The 17795-nt window shown below is 34.0% G+C and overlaps 2 protein-coding genes across 2 annotated transcripts; one reads left to right on the top strand and one right to left on the bottom strand.

Moving 5' to 3' along the window:
* Positions 1–325: 325 nt before the first annotated feature.
* On the bottom strand, positions 326–832 carry LOC144253431 (keratin-associated protein 13-1-like). The gene has a single exon (XM_077795547.1). The coding sequence runs from the start codon at positions 830–832 to the stop codon at positions 326–328; it is 507 nt and encodes a 168-aa protein (XP_077651673.1).
* Positions 833–15209: 14377 nt separating this feature from the next.
* LOC144253259 (keratin-associated protein 13-1-like) lies at positions 15210–15716 on the top strand. The gene has a single exon (XM_077795040.1). It carries the CDS (start codon positions 15210–15212, stop codon positions 15714–15716), a length of 507 nt encoding a protein of 168 aa, XP_077651166.1.
* The last annotated feature ends 2079 nt before the right edge of the window (positions 15717–17795 follow it).

Here is a 17795-nt window from a genome sequence, read left to right as displayed (position 1 = left end):
TTGAAAATTAACAACAAAAAAAAAAAAAGCAGAGTCACATATGGTGTGCAAGAGTGAATGAGTTTATTAGGTCAAATACAACCGAACTTCCATAAATTTTATAGGATGAATTTATGTACTTATGAATTACTTGTTTCTAAATTATAGACATTGGACTCTATATTTTATTCATTCATTAATTTCACAGCCTGAAAGTGCTAGTCTGTCAGCCTGTGCTTGATGCCAGAGAAGGGGTGCTAACATTGCTGAGAAACTAAGAACAGCAGCTCTAAGGAGACAGTGAGACATTTGGCTTAAAAGATCTAGAAATTCATCAGATTTATCTCTAGAAGGCTGACCCACAGGTTGGTCTGTAACAAGAAGACTGGAAGCTCCTAGAAGCCACATAGGTTGGGTGGTGGAATTGGTGGAAGCCAGATCCATAGCCCAGGGAAGGGCAACCTCCAGCAACATGGCCTAAGGAATGGCAGCTTCTAGAGCCGTAGCCCAGAGAGTGGCAACTTCTAGATCCAAAGCCCAGGGAGTGGCAGCTGCTGGACCCAAAGCCCAGAGATCCAGCATAGGTCCTCTGGCAGGGACTGCAGTGGGTGAAGGTCCTGGGGTGGTAGCAGGTCCTGGACACCACACAGGAATTCTGGCATCTTGAGGGCCTGTGGAAGATCTCCTGACAGCCCCTGTAGTGAGAGGAGCCCAGATGGCAGGTCCTGGGATGGTGGAAGTTGGTGGTATAGAACAGGTTTCTGGGGTACGAAGAACCACAGAAGGAGTGTGAATAGGGCAGGTGGCCCCCAAAGGAGTGGGAGAAGTATCCAGAGTGACAGCTGTGGGACATGATGAGAGATGTGAGCTTAGCTGAGTGGATCTGAGAAGATGCTCTGAGTTTCAATGTCAAGGTCTGGACTCCAGGTTATATATACTCTTGCATCTGGGTGTGTCCAATTTCCTGATGTTCCATCTTTCTCCCTCACCTTTTATATGAGAATGTTTTTCAAGGTTATTGTTGAAGTTTATCACGTGTTCATGTAATTGCACTTTAATCTCTCTGATACACTTACCAGGAATCCACTCAATCTTTTCTGTCCCTAGAGTTTGTTGTGGTTTGACCTCAGAGTGACAGTTGATCATGTTTTTGAAGGTCTTGCTCTTATGATCTGTGTGCACACAGAGTCCTTGTTCTACCAAAAGAAATTGTATCAGTTCTTTCTTCAGTTTTATGAAGTCACCAGGAACATCAGTGGTAACTTTTCAAAATGACTCATCCTTTTTTACCTTATAAGCATATTATAGTGAATTTCTTTTAATATTATCTCTACTCAGTTAAATTTCTTTTCTCTCCATCTTGAGCTCAGGATCAGAATTAAGGAGAGCAACAACATTGTTGGTGTTCACATCAATAAACTTCCTGAATAAGAAGCTTTCCCATATTATTCTCACTAAGGAAATAATAAATAAAACACTTGTAGTGAGACTTTTAACAGAAGATTTTTTTCATGTATTTTCTTATTAGTCTATTTTGTAGCTTTTGCTTATACCCTAAATCAACACATAGAATCTATTTAAATTTTGTCTTTGTGTTTTGAATTTTTTTATTGGTAGAAAGATAATTAACTACAATATTAATATATACTTCAAAGAACATTTTGGGGATTGTTAGGAATTTCTGCAGATATTAACTTGAAGCCTTAGAACTATGTGCATATTTAACTGAAATTTGGTCAATACATGCATGAAAAAATTATCTCTCAAAAAGTTTCCTTAACTTTCTTCTAATATCCCAGTTAGAGAAGTAAGAGTGAGTCTTTAACTATGGTTTCCTTATGCAGAGTTAAGTTTCAAATACTCTGAAAAATTTAAAAGCAAATTCTAACTTGTCTCAAAAAAGAATTTATTAAGCTTATTGATACTGATATGAAAGTCTACTAAAGCCTTATTTATCTCTTCTAAGTATGTTTACATTGAATAGTGTTTGGAGTAATTCTGCGCTTCACTAATCTTCATACATTTTAAGCACAGTTTTACCTTCTGGCCTAGGAAAGAAAAAAGAAGCTAGATAATCCATACTTAGATTAATGTGGGACAAAAGCCTTCTTACCTGCTTCGTACCCATTCTTCTTCTTTTCAATCTGACGTTTGATTTGGTTTAACTAAGGGAAATGGCATTCACAATTGTCATTGAGAGAGAGCCACTCAACTAGCTAAAAATTAATTCTCTTTATTTCCATGCATGTGCGTGCTTCAGAGCATTAGTTACTTTGTTTTATGATTTTCTCACCCATACAGAATCCAATGTGTGGCATGCATTGCATGAAGTGCCCTTATGCAATACTTAAGCAATCACTCTGATTCACTGAAGTAAAATAACCTGTGCTTTATGAATGGACACCTATTAAATTTTCTACAGAAGCATGTGCCATCCCCAACATATGGTATTTTTTATAATGCCAGCCTTGAATTCCTCTGGAACTGTAAATATTACTCTTTTCTTGTTATAAAATAAAAAAAAGGAAAGAAAAAAACTTACTTTATAATATCCATAAGTTCTTGCTTTTCCAGGTCAGCTACCCATGAGAGGAAATAAACATTAAAATTACTTGAGAGTAAGTCAATTCTAATTAATACTTCCTCCACCTACCCCTAATTACATTAATAATTTTTATTAGAGTTATTTGTGTACTTTGTGCAAATGGTAATGAACAACTCATAAATATGTACCTCTGAATAAAAGAAAAAGCAAAACAAAACTAGAGTAGTTTCAGTTGTTCAGAAGTGGATTTTGGAGCTAATTAAATAGTCTATATGTGTCTTCTATATATACAGGCAAACTGTTCAATATTTGAATGTGTCAGAGGAAAAGGTGCAATACTGGAATCTTTCTTTCCTTTCTTTTTAAAAATTTCTCTTCTTCCAAGAAATTGAGAAATACTAACACTACAGAGATAAACTAGCTTTGCAGTACTCAGTACCCAAAAGTAGCTTATGATATGAACTGCTTAAAAAAGATTTTTCCAGATCATCATGTTAATGTAGCTCTGTCTTCAAGCTGACTCTTATTGAGATTTTCTCAGATTTTTGAAAACTCTTAAAATCAGGCGAAAATATTCGGTAGTAACAAAAATAGACGAAATCTCTATACTCCACTCTGTACACAGTTCTTCCTTCATACTAAATTTTATAGTCTCAAAAATTAAAGAGGCTTTATTGTTCAATCCCTGGAGTTCTTCCCCATAATAGCTGTAGTTTTCTGGATTTGGTTTTCCAAATGCATTCATCCTGAGGGGATTTATCTGTTAAAGGAGTAATATACTGAAGAATTGGATCAGTGAAGGACTCTGCAGAATCACTGGCCCACTCTGCTCTTGGCCTCTTCCTCAGATAACCAGCAAACCTTGCCTGGCCAACCTGCCTCAGTGTTTGTGATTATTCTTGAACCTGGTATCTCTCCTACCTGACTGCACCTTTTTCTACTTCAAATGGACCCATGTTGTATCTTGTGACTCAAATTCTCCCTAACTTGTATTTTGAATATAAAGGTCAGTGTATCTGCTTTCCAAATAGCTCTGCTCACAGAAGTATCTTTTTTTTTTACCACTTGCAAGAACCTACCCTGATGTTTGTCCAAAGCTGTTTGAGCAACTGGAACATCTAAATAAAATACATAGAGTAATATGGTTTTCTGTAATACCTAAAATCATAATTGTTACAATTTTGTCATATTTGTATAATGACTTTCTTTTATTAATTAAAGAAATAAAATATCAGAAGGCTGTTTCTGGTGGCCAACTTCGGTCTGGTTCTTTCCCCCCTTGCCAAAGGCATCACGTGATACCTGATATCAGTTTTCAGTAACCTTCCAGAAAATTTTCTTTTTTTTTCTTTTTGTAAGTATAGACAGTTCATTGTGTTATTATTGGGTTAAGTTGCAATAATTCTCTCTTATGGAAAATATAGGGATGATTTATTTTTATATTAAAATTATTTAGACAAACTTATTTTAAAATATCCCTATGTGGATATTTATATATTTGTACCATTTTATTTATCCTTTACTTTTTTGATTTCTTTCATTATCATAAATCATATGCCCAGAAGCATACTTGTCTATAGGTCCTTTTACCTGCTGCCTAGGGCTCTGGCAGGTGTATATTCAGAAGTAAGATAGCCAGGCATTGTGGCTATTAAAATGGCAGTCCTTGAGTGTAGGCTGACTGGATTTGAATCCATCACTTATTAGCTGTATAAACCAAACATGTTGAATTTCTATTTCTAGTTATCTTTTGCCCATTCTTCTATAGAATCATCTGAACTGTAAATTTATTTTTATATTCTATATCAGGTCTTTGTGTTTCATATGTATACTCCTTTGGTCAGTTATTTACACATTTTTTTTCCCAGTCAGCTCTATTAAGATACAATTCCTGTGTAATGAAATTCACCATTTTGAAATGTATTAATCAATGAGTTTTGACAAACAATAATGTATAGTTATGTAATCATTAACCAATCAAGATAGAATATTGCCAGAAGTTCTCACAACAATCCCTCCATACCTGAAGTTCTGTTCTTGTCTTTGAACAGTAAATGGAACTACACATCACATGACCTTTGTGTTTAGCTTCTTTTAAAGAGCATAATGCACTTGAGACATATGCTTGATGTTTCACATTTCAGTTATTCAGTATGATTTATTACTAAATGGTGATTCATTATCCATATGTCATACCACTTGATTATTCATTCACCATGAAACGAACACTTACATGATATCTAGTTCTGGGTTATTTTGGATAAAATTTCTATAAACTTGTGAATGTAAATATTTATGTAAGAGTATGTTTTTAATTCTTTTGAGTAAATTTTCTGGGGATGAGATTATTTCATATGGTAACTGTATATTTAGCATTATAAGTAACTGCCAAACTCTTTTCCACAATGGTTGTAACATTTTTGCATTCCAAACAGCAATGTATGAAAGTTTTCCTTGTTCCTTATCCTCAACAGCACTGTGTATATTGTAATTATATAATTGTTATAATAATATAATAATTACTATTTTGCTTATTGTAGTTGGCATGTAGAGGTGCACCACTGTGGTTTTAATTTGCATCTCTCTCATGATTAATAATACTTGAACGTCTTTTCATGTTCTGTTTGTGTCTCTGATGTCTTCTTTATTGATATCTTTTCAAATATTTAGACCATTTTTCTATTTGAGTTGTTTTCATGTCACTGAGTTATAATACTTCTTTATATATCCAAGATACAGTTCCTCTATCAAATATGGATGTTTCCAACATTTTTCTCCAGTGGTGGTTTGTCATGTCATATCTTATTAAAATCTTTGAAGAGTGTATGTGTGTGTTTGTGTGCGTGTATGTGTGTGTGTGTGTGTGTGTGTGTAATTTTGATGAAACACAAATTATCCCCAAATCTCTTAGTACATGGTATAGAATTTGGGTCAGGCCTTTTTATATTTAATATTTTGATGTCCAACCACCCTAGTAACATTCATTGAAAAGAAGACCCTTTCTCATTGAATCATCATGACACCTTTGCTAAAAGGCAGTTAATCACTCTTATATACATCTATTTCTGGAGTCAAGCTTATGTTCTCTTGATCTGTATCTCTGCCTTGGGTCAGAACCACAAGGACTTAATTACTAGAGCTTTATGGTAAACCTTAAAATCACACTGTATATTTGCATACTTTGGACTGTATTTTCAAAGTTGTTTCCCAGCTCTAATTCCTTTGAGCTTCTGTACAAATTTAAAGAGTGAGTTTATCAATTTCTGTTTTAAAAAATTCCTTGGTTGGGGATTTTGATTAGAATCATGTAAATTCTATAGCCAATTTGGGGAAAATCGGGAACTGAGTAGTCTTCTGTTCTATGGGCATGATATGCCTATTTATTTAAGTGTTCTTTAATGTCACAACACACAGTCCACAGTCCTGTATATGCTGTGTTAGTTAGATTTAGAATTACTTGGTGTTATTTATTTGGTGTTATTTTAAACAAATTTTAAAAATAAAATTTTTATTTGCTTCTCAATAAAAAATATAAATTCATTTAACCTAAAATTATATTTTTCTATGTATATATCTTATATCCTACAACTTTCATTACTTAATTTTGATCCTATCAAATATTTGTCAATTATTTCCTGTATTTTATATTAGCTATTATGTCATTTGCAAATATAGTTCTGTTTTTTTTTCTTTATAATATATATGGATATTTTTTCTTTTGTTTTTATTGTTCTAGACAAAACCTTCCAGGAAAAGGAGAGACATCATTGCCTTGTCTCTGATCCAGCTGATGAAATCCTTTTCAAAATTTTTTTATTAGTAAATCTTATCGAGAAGGCATATATTATCTTACTAGAAACATTGTTATGTATTTACTAAGATGACTGCATAGCTATTTTTTCTTTTCCCTGTAAACATGACAAATTGTGCTTTTTGATTTTGAAAGCCAAACTTAGTTGCTTTCCTGGGGATGGCCTCCTTGGTCATGATGCCTACTGTATTTTAATATATTGCTAGATTAGATTTACAGACTTTTTCCTGAGGAGTTTGTGATAGTGCATAAGGGATATTGGTTTAGAATATTTTTATAATATTGTATATATATATGGTTTTCTGTCAGAGTGGTGGTATTGATCTCATAATATGAGTTGAAAAGTTTTTATGTTTTCATTTTTTTGAACGATTTTATGCAGAATTGATTTTTCGCAATAATTTTGAATAATTTGCAAGTGAATCCATCTGGGCTTGTGTACTTTAGTGGATACTTAAAATATTTAGGAATTTAGAGAATGAGTATTTAGATCTAAAATTCTTAAAATAATGTTTCAGGCTCACCCAATCAGACTTAGGTCAAGGCATCCATAAGCATTTATCTTTCCGCCATAATGTGTATACATTTACAGGCTAACAATAGTTAACATTTATAAAGTGATTTTTATAGTCAAGAACCTCTTCAAGTTGTTTCACATATCATTTTCCCTCATGTAACCCTGTGGTATAAAAACTGTCATTATCTTTTCTACATTAAAGGAAATTGAATTTTTGAGAGGTTTCATAATATGCACAGGATATACACCCAATAATGCTAGAGATCTAGAAATATGTATCATTTCTTGTGGAAGCATATTCTCAGGCAATTTAAGTGGGTTAATTCTCACAGCAAACAGATTATTGTGCAACAAAAATCATATATAATCTATATATATGCAGTCAGATATATATAGATTATATGTAATGTTTTAGATATAAAATGTCTCTCTAAAGCTCATGTTTAACACAGTGTAAAGACGTTTAATGATGAAAGGATTGGTTATGAGTTTTAACCTAATCAGTGCATTAAATCTGGATAGGGATTTACTGGGTGGTAGCTGTAGGCAGGCAGGGTGTGGTTGGAGGAGGTGGGTCACTGGGGGGCATGCCTTTGAGGTATATATTTTGTTCTGGGAAAGGGAGCTGTCTCTGTGCTTCCTGGTGTTATTCTGAGTCCCTTTCTCCACCATACTCTTCTGCCTTGATGTTCTGACTCATCTCCAGCCCAAAGGAATGGAGTAGGCCATCTGTGGACTGAGACCTCGGAAACTGCAAGAGCCAAATAAACTTTTCCTCCTCCAAAATTGTTTTTGCTAAGTCTTTTGGTAACAGCAGCAAAAAAACCTGACTAAAATAATACATAATTATAAAATTATATGCATACAAATAATTGTACATATATAATCTAAGTACTTAACTCTTTCAAGAAATTATGCTAAAACACAAAAGCCCAGAAGATCCAAAAGATGAAGAAGCCAAATGAGGGACCCTGAGGGTGACATTCTGGTAATCAAGCAATCCTGATCCCAAGGGTCTGGAATGCCTGTTAGTTAAAAGTCCCAGCAGTGTGGACTGCTCTTTTTAATGGTCTCATTATAGAAAATAAAATTTAAAAACTTGATTTTTATGTTAGAGTCACAGAATGCTACAATTATAAGGACCTTCAGAAGCCTCCTGTTCCTGCCTCTGATATATGTGAGAGCAAAAGTAGAGAGGTGTAATTTGGTTTTGTTTCCATTCTAATATATTAAACCTCATCTCTATCAGTGTAAAAAAAATCACACATTGTGATGAGTGGTTTTAAACACTGGCATTTACTTGTTAGGTAGAAACATCTAATTTGGTTAAATATCTTTGTGCATTGCTCAATTCCCAGTAAGTTTCAGGATTTGGTTGTTTTTTTTTTTTTCAAATTGAATTTATTTTGTTTTTTATTTTGTTTGCTACAGTGCTGAATTAAAAAAAAAAAAAAGGAAAGTTGACTGCAATGATGGCTCCCTGTTTGGTCCTCTAAGCTGTTTTTCTTTTCTTTTCTTTTCTTTTCTTTTCTTTTCTTTTCTTTTCTTTTCTTTTCTTTTCTTTCTTTCTTTCTTTCGGCCAGGTTGTGTAATCTTTGACATTTTTTCAGATAAATATTTGGAGAATAAGTTTTGGAAACAAATGAACTAAATGTTTCCCAATTTTCTTAGAAGCCTCTGGATAAACTAAGAAGCATACCAGAGAAGACAGGACTAGCCTCTGACAGTTGGGTGGTCCATCCAGCACTCAGGCGATGAACTCTACTTAAGCCAGAAGAAACCTATCCCACCTCTGCCATCTGAATAGGATACTGCTGAATGAGGCACAGAGAGGCAGAAAGGTGGTCATGATGTCCACGCAAAACCACAGAAGAAGAGAATCGTAGCTTTGTTCAACTGAAGCAAATATTCGAGTTTCAGGCTATCAATGTTAATATGTTGGACTCTTTAATATTTTTAAACAAAGATAAATGATAAAATTTTATTTCAATAAATATTTGAGAAATGACAGCTACAGTACTATGGTAGCAATGATTAACATAAAGACAACATAGTACAGGATGGTAAATATGAAGCTGTTGATTTCATCTTTTCTAGACTCCATTTATGCCGATCCAACATAATTGAATGTGCCTTGCTTTCTGGCTAGGGTTTCCCTAGTAATAATAATTTATACTGCTCCTGGGATTGAGAGACAGGTTGTCACAACTTCTATCATTTTTACAGACCAAGCAGATATGAGCACTGCTGCTGGACCCTGAGGCCACTCACAGTCACATCATAGGTAAAATGGGACAATTCCCATTTTAAAAATTCCCAAATGAACAGAATTCATTCAAAAATATTTAGGTGCCTGAAGATCCTTAAGCCTATAAGAGAGTAGGTAAATTAATAGGTATAACCCTTCCAACAAAGAAACTTTCAAGCCAAGATGGCTTTACTTGCAAATTATTCAAAATTATTGCGAAAAATCAATTCTGCATAAAATCTTTCAGAAAATGAAAGCATAAAAACTTTTCAACTCATATTATGAGATCAATACCACCACTCTGACAGAAAACCATATATATACAATATTATAAAAATATTCTAAACCAATATCCCTTATGCACTATCACAAACTCCTCAGGAAAAAGTCTGTAAATCTAATCTAGCAATATATTAAAATACAGTAGGCATCATGACCAAGGAGGCCATCCCCAGGAAAGCAACTAAGTTTGGCTTTCAAAATCAAAAAGCACAATTTGTCATGTTTACAGGGAAAAGAAAAAATAGCTATGCAGTCATCTTAGTAAATACATAACAATGTTTCTAGTAAGATAATATATGCCTTCTCGATAAGATTTACTAATAAAAAAATTTTGAAAAGGATTTCATCAGCTGGATCAGAGACAAGGCAATGATGTCTCTCCTTTTCCTGGAAGGTTTTGTCTAGAACAATAAAAACAAAAGAAAAAATATCCATATATATTATAAAGAAAAAAAAACAGAACTATATTTGCAAATGACATAATAGCTAATATAAAATACAGGAAATAATTGACAAATATTTGATAGGATCAAAATTAAGTAATGAAAGTTGTAGGATATAAGATATATACATAGAAAAATATAATTTTAGGTTAAATGAATTTATATTTTTTATTGAGAAGCAAATAAAAATTTTATTTTTAAAATTTGTTTAAAATAACACCAAATAAATAACACCAAGTAATTCTAAATCTAACTAACACAGCATATACAGGACTGTGGACTGTGTGTTGTGACATTAAAGAACACTTAAATAAATAGGCATATCATGCCCATAGAACAGAAGACTACTCAGTTCCCGATTTTCCCCAAATTGGCTATAGAATTTACATGATTCTAATCAAAATCCCCAACCAAGGAATTTTTTAAAACAGAAATTGATAAACTCACTCTTTAAATTTGTACAGAAGCTCAAAGGAATTAGAGCTGGGAAACAACTTTGAAAATACAGTCCAAAGTATGCAAATATACAGTGTGATTTTAAGGTTTACCATAAAGCTCTAGTAATTAAGTCCTTGTGGTTCTGACCCAAGGCAGAGATACAGATCAAGAGAACATAAGCTTGACTCCAGAAATAGATGTATATAAGAGTGATTAACTGCCTTTTAGCAAAGGTGTCATGATGATTCAATGAGAAAGGGTCTTCTTTTCAATGAATGTTACTAGGGTGGTTGGACATCAAAATATTAAATATAAAAAGGCCTGACCCAAATTCTATACCATGTACTAAGAGATTTGGGGATAATTTGTGTTTCATCAAAATTACACACACACACACACACACACATACACGCACACAAACACACACATACACTCTTCAAAGATTTTAATAAGATATGACATGACAAACCACCACTGGAGAAAAATGTTGGAAACATCCATATTTGATAGAGGAACTGTATCTTGGATATATAAAGAAGTATTATAACTCAGTGACATGAAAACAACTCAAATAGAAAAATGGTCTAAATATTTGAAAAGATATCAATAAAGAAGACATCAGAGACACAAACAGAACATGAAAAGACGTTCAAGTATTATTAATCATGAGAGAGATGCAAATTAAAACCACAGTGGTGCACCTCTACATGCCAACTACAATAAGCAAAATAGTAATTATTATATTATTATAACAATTATATAATTACAATATACACAGTGCTGTTGAGGATAAGGAACAAGGAAAACTTTCATACATTGCTGTTTGGAATGCAAAAATGTTACAACCATTGTGGAAAAGAGTTTGGCAGTTACTTATAATGCTAAATATACAGTTACCATATGAAATAATCTCATCCCCAGAAAATTTACTCAAAAGAATTAAAAACATACTCTTACATAAATATTTACATTCACAAGTTTATAGAAATTTTATCCAAAATAACCCAGAACTAGATATCATGTAAGTGTTCGTTTCATGGTGAATGAATAATCAAGTGGTATGACATATGGATAATGAATCACCATTTAGTAATAAATCATACTGAATAACTGAAATGTGAAACATCAAGCATATGTCTCAAGTGCATTATGCTCTTTAAAAGAAGCTAAACACAAAGGTCATGTGATGTGTAGTTCCATTTACTGTTCAAAGACAAGAACAGAACTTCAGGTATGGAGGGATTGTTGTGAGAACTTCTGGCAATATTCTATCTTGATTGGTTAATGATTACATAACTATACATTATTGTTTGTCAAAACTCATTGATTAATACATTTCAAAATGGTGAATTTCATTACACAGGAATTGTATCTTAATAGAGCTGACTGGGAAAAAAAATGTGTAAATAACTGACCAAAGGAGTATACATATGAAACACAAAGACCTGATATAGAATATAAAAATAAATTTACAGTTCAGATGATTCTATAGAAGAATGGGCAAAAGATAACTAGAAATAGAAATTCAACATGTTTGGTTTATACAGCTAATAAGTGATGGATTCAAATCCAGTCAGCCTACACTCAAGGACTGCCATTTTAATAGCCACAATGCCTGGCTATCTTACTTCTGAATATACACCTGCCAGAGCCCTAGGCAGCAGGTAAAAGGACCTATAGACAAGTATGCTTCTGGGCATATGATTTATGATAATGAAAGAAATCAAAAAAGTAAAGGATAAATAAAATGGTACAAATATATAAATATCCACATAGGGATATTTTAAAATAAGTTTGTCTAAATAATTTTAATATAAAAATAAATCATCCCTATATTTTCCATAAGAGAGAATTATTGCAACTTAACCCAATAATAACACAATGAACTGTCTATACTTACAAAAAGAAAAAAAAAGAAAATTTTCTGGAAGGTTACTGAAAACTGATATCAGGTATCACGTGATGCCTTTGGCAAGGGGGGAAAGAACCAGACCGAAGTTGGCCACCAGAAACAGCCTTCTGATATTTTATTTCTTTAATTAATAAAAGAAAGTCATTATACAAATATGACAAAATTGTAACAATTATGATTTTAGGTATTACAGAAAACCATATTACTCTATGTATTTTATTTAGATGTTCCAGTTGCTCAAACAGCTTTGGACAAACATCAGGGTAGGTTCTTGCAAGTGGTAAAAAAAAAAGATACTTCTGTGAGCAGAGCTATTTGGAAAGCAGATACACTGACCTTTATATTCAAAATACAAGTTAGGGAGAATTTGAGTCACAAGATACAACATGGGTCCATTTGAAGTAGAAAAAGGTGCAGTCAGGTAGGAGAGATACCAGGTTCAAGAATAATCACAAACACTGAGGCAGGTTGGCCAGGCAAGGTTTGCTGGTTATCTGAGGAAGAGGCCAAGAGCAGAGTGGGCCAGTGATTCTGCAGAGTCCTTCACTGATCCAATTCTTCAGTATATTACTCCTTTAACAGATAAATCCCCTCAGGATGAATGCATTTGGAAAACCAAATCCAGAAAACTACAGCTATTATGGGGAAGAACTCCAGGGATTGAACAATAAAGCCTCTTTAATTTTTGAGACTATAAAATTTAGTATGAAGGAAGAACTGTGTACAGAGTGGAGTATAGAGATTTCGTCTATTTTTGTTACTACCGAATATTTTCGCCTGATTTTAAGAGTTTTCAAAAATCTGAGAAAATCTCAATAAGAGTCAGCTTGAAGACAGAGCTACATTAACATGATGATCTGGAAAAATCTTTTTTAAGCAGTTCATATCATAAGCTACTTTTGGGTACTGAGTACTGCAAAGCTAGTTTATCTCTGTAGTGTTAGTATTTCTCAATTTCTTGGAAGAAGAGAAATTTTTAAAAAGAAAGGAAAGAAAGATTCCAGTATTGCACCTTTTCCTCTGACACATTCAAATATTGAACAGTTTGCCTGTATATATAGAAGACACATATAGACTATTTAATTAGCTCCAAAATCCACTTCTGAACAACTGAAACTACTCTAGTTTTGTTTTGCTTTTTCTTTTATTCAGAGGTACATATTTATGAGTTGTTCATTACCATTTGCACAAAGTACACAAATAACTCTAATAAAAATTATTAATGTAATTAGGGGTAGGTGGAGGAAGTATTAATTAGAATTGACTTACTCTCAAGTAATTTTAATGTTTATTTCCTCTCATGGGTAGCTGACCTGGAAAAGCAAGAACTTATGGATATTATAAAGTAAGTTTTTTTCTTTCCTTTTTTTTATTTTATAACAAGAAAAGAGTAATATTTACAGTTCCAGAGGAATTCAAGGCTGGCATTATAAAAAATACCATATGTTGGGGATGGCACATGCTTCTGTAGAAAATTTAATAGGTGTCCATTCATAAAGCACAGGTTATTTTACTTCAGTGAATCAGAGTGATTGCTTAAGTATTGCATAAGGGCACTTCATGCAATGCATGCCACACATTGGATTCTGTATGGGTGAGAAAATCATAAAACAAAGTAACTAATGCTCTGAAGCACGCACATGCATGGAAATAAAGAGAATTAATTTTTAGCTAGTTGAGTGGCTCTCTCTCAATGACAATTGTGAATGCCATTTCCCTTAGTTAAACCAAATCAAACGTCAGATTGAAAAGAAGAAGAATGGGTACGAAGCAGGTAAGAAGGCTTTTGTCCCACATTAATCTAAGTATGGATTATCTAGCTTCTTTTTTCTTTCCTAGGCCAGAAGGTAAAACTGTGCTTAAAATGTATGAAGATTAGTGAAGCGCAGAATTACTCCAAACACTATTCAATGTAAACATACTTAGAAGAGATAAATAAGGCTTTAGTAGACTTTCATATCAGTATCAATAAGCTTAATAAATTCTTTTTTGAGACAAGTTAGAATTTGCTTTTAAATTTTTCAGAGTATTTGAAACTTAACTCTGCATAAGGAAACCATAGTTAAAGACTCACTCTTACTTCTCTAACTGGGATATTAGAAGAAAGTTAAGGAAACTTTTTGAGAGATAATTTTTTCATGCATGTATTGACCAAATTTCAGTTAAATATGCACATAGTTCTAAGGCTTCAAGTTAATATCTGCAGAAATTCCTAACAATCCCCAAAATGTTCTTTGAAGTATATATTAATATTGTAGTTAATTATCTTTCTACCAATAAAAAAATTCAAAACACAAAGACAAAATTTAAATAGATTCTATGTGTTGATTTAGGGTATAAGCAAAAGCTACAAAATAGACTAATAAGAAAATACATGAAAAAAATCTTCTGTTAAAAGTCTCACTACAAGTGTTTTATTTATTATTTCCTTAGTGAGAATAATATGGGAAAGCTTCTTATTCAGGAAGTTTATTGATGTGAACACCAACAATGTTGTTGCTCTCCTTAATTCTGATCCTGAGCTCAAGATGGAGAGAAAAGAAATTTAACTGAGTAGAGATAATATTAAAAGAAATTCACTATAATATGCTTATAAGGTAAAAAAGGATGAGTCATTTTGAAAAGTTACCACTGATGTTCCTGGTGACTTCATAAAACTGAAGAAAGAACTGATACAATTTCTTTTGGTAGAACAAGGACTCTGTGTGCACACAGATCATAAGAGCAAGACCTTCAAAAACATGATCAACTGTCACTCTGAGGTCAAACCACAACAAACTCTAGGGACAGAAAAGATTGAGTGGATTCCTGGTAAGTGTATCAGAGAGATTAAAGTGCAATTACATGAACACGTGATAAACTTCAACAATAACCTTGAAAAACATTCTCATATAAAAGGTGAGGGAGAAAGATGGAACATCAGGAAATTGGACACACCCAGATGCAAGAGTATATATAACCTGGAGTCCAGACCTTGACATTGAAACTCAGAGCATCTTCTCAGATCCACTCAGCTAAGCTCACATCTCTCATCATGTCCCACAGCTGTCACTCTGGATACTTCTCCCACTCCTTTGGGGGCCACCTGCCCTATTCACACTCCTTCTGTGGTTCTTCGTACCCCAGAAACCTGTTCTATACCACCAACTTCCACCATCCCAGGACCTGCCATCTGGGCTCCTCTCACTACAGGGGCTGTCAGGAGATCTTCCACAGGCCCTCAAGATGCCAGAATTCCTGTGTGGTGTCCAGGACCTGCTACCACCCCAGGACCTTCACCCACTGCAGTCCCTGCCAGAGGACCTATGCTGGATCTCTGGGCTTTGGGTCCAGCAGCTGCCACTCCCTGGGCTTTGGATCTAGAAGTTGCCACTCTCTGGGCTACGGCTCTAGAAGCTGCCATTCCTTAGGCCATGTTGCTGGAGGTTGCCCTTCCCTGGGCTATGGATCTGGCTTCCACCAATTCCACCACCCAACCTATGTGGCTTCTAGGAGCTTCCAGTCTTCTTGTTACAGACCAACCTGTGGGTCAGCCTTCTAGAGATAAATCTGATGAATTTCTAGATCTTTTAAGCCAAATGTCTCACTGTCTCCTTAGAGCTGCTGTTCTTAGTTTCTCAGCAATGTTAGCACCCCTTCTCTGGCATCAAGCACAGGCTGACAGACTAGCACTTTCAGGCTGTGAAATTAATGAATGAATAAAATATAGAGTCCAATGTCTATAATTTAGAAACAAGTAATTCATAAGTACATAAATTCATCCTATAAAATTTATGGAAGTTCGGTTGTATTTGACCTAATAAACTCATTCACTCTTGCACACCATATGTGACTCTGCTTTTTTTTTTTTTGTTGTTAATTTTCAAAGTTTGATTTGGGATCTGCTTTTGGTTCTCCAGGTTCTCAGAGTACCTTCCCTAGGAAACCCATTCCCTAGGAAAGAACATCTGGCTTGTTGTTCGGATATGGTCTGGACATTCCATTGTCTAAATGCTAACAAGAACTTGCCTGCTGTCATATATTTTACAGCAGAAGATATCCAGAATGAAGCCAGTATACTCATCATGCTTTCAATGAGAACAACCTATGCTGACAGCCATCAGCGGTGTTGAGTTTACATTTTTAAAACAATACTGAGAGTTTCTCAAGATGATGTCAACTAGGTGAAGAAACACTTTTTTAATATATAAAATATTTGAGCAAATCTGATATGCTGTTGTGTAAAAGAGAAAACACCATGTGGAGGGAAATATGGTTGTCTTAAAAAATATGTGAAAACGGGTTGGTCCCTGTGTATGTGTGTAAAAGTGAGAGAAACAGAGAGAAAGACAGAGAGGGACTTAAAGGTTAGGACAAAGTAATAAAAAAAAATTTTAGGGAGGCATATGATGGCTCTCTATAAAGAAATATATACAGTAGTTCCTTGGTATCTGCAGGGAATTAGTTTCAGAAAGTCTCACAACACCAAACTGCTTAAATGCTTAAGCCCCTTAAATAAAATGGTCTAAAATGGCTTAGTATTTTCATCTAAACATGCAATCCTCTTGTATACTTTAGATCATCTCTAGGTTACTCATAATACCTAATACAATATAAATATGTATTACACTGAACTGTTTAAGAAATGATGAGCAGACATAAAAGTTCATACACATATGGTAGAGACACAATTTTTTTCAAAACTATTTTCAATACACAGTTGACTAAACCTACAGATGGGGAACACACATATATGAGAGGTTGGCTATACTTATGATTTATAAATATATATAATTATTATGACTTGGGTGCTTTTTGGGCTACTGAATCCTTCAAAAGTTAGATGAGGTTTTGCTTTGGATTAGATCTAGTGTTCTAAATCTTAAAACCAGTGTTTCCTTGGGATCCAGTGCTTAACTGCAACAGTGAGAATAAAAATTAATCATTGTAGAACTTCATTCAGATCTGAGAAGTACATCCTTTATGTTTCTTTTAATTTTGAGTCAATTTTTTCCTAGGCTGATTATAGTGTGAAAATTTAGGTAAAAAGATCGCCATAATGATTTAGTAATAACTCTTCACAAGTGGGAGAATAATTACCAAAGATTATAATTTACTCCAATGCTATGAGTGTTCACAGCTTTGTATGCCTAACACCTTTTCCTGGAGTGTTTTCTAACTGGACCTGAGAAGAGAAGGCATCCCTTTTTCATGCTATGTGGGTTGAGCATGGAGGTGTGGGATCGAGGCCCTCTGTGCACAGAACCCTGCTCAGAGATAGAATAGGAGAGAACACAGAAACAAAGAGTAAAGCTCGCGGTGACCTAGGATCCTCTGGTTGCCATCATCTCTCAAGACACCTTTATTTATCCTTCCTGTGCCTTGATTATATGGGCCAAAAAAAATTCCTCTTTTGGTTTAAACAAATTAAAATAAAATAGGATTTGTGTCACTCACATTTAAAGAGTCATAATTAATAAGAATATGCCATCTGGCATAGACTTACTCATGGACTTTGGTGTAATCAAGCAGTTCAATCTTTTATTACTAAGACCAAAAGATTCCAGGGAGTTTGAGTCACTGCCATTACAATGAGGGGGGATGACTCGCTTTCTTTAAATAAGGGGAGATGAGTAAAATA

The sequence above is a fragment of the Urocitellus parryii genome, chromosome 2 (assembly GCF_045843805.1).
Source record: "Urocitellus parryii isolate mUroPar1 chromosome 2, mUroPar1.hap1, whole genome shotgun sequence".
Lineage (NCBI taxonomy): Eukaryota > Metazoa > Chordata > Mammalia > Rodentia > Sciuridae > Urocitellus > Urocitellus parryii.
Note: the sequence above shows the minus strand (reverse complement) of the source record. Positions and strands in the feature narration are given on the sequence as shown.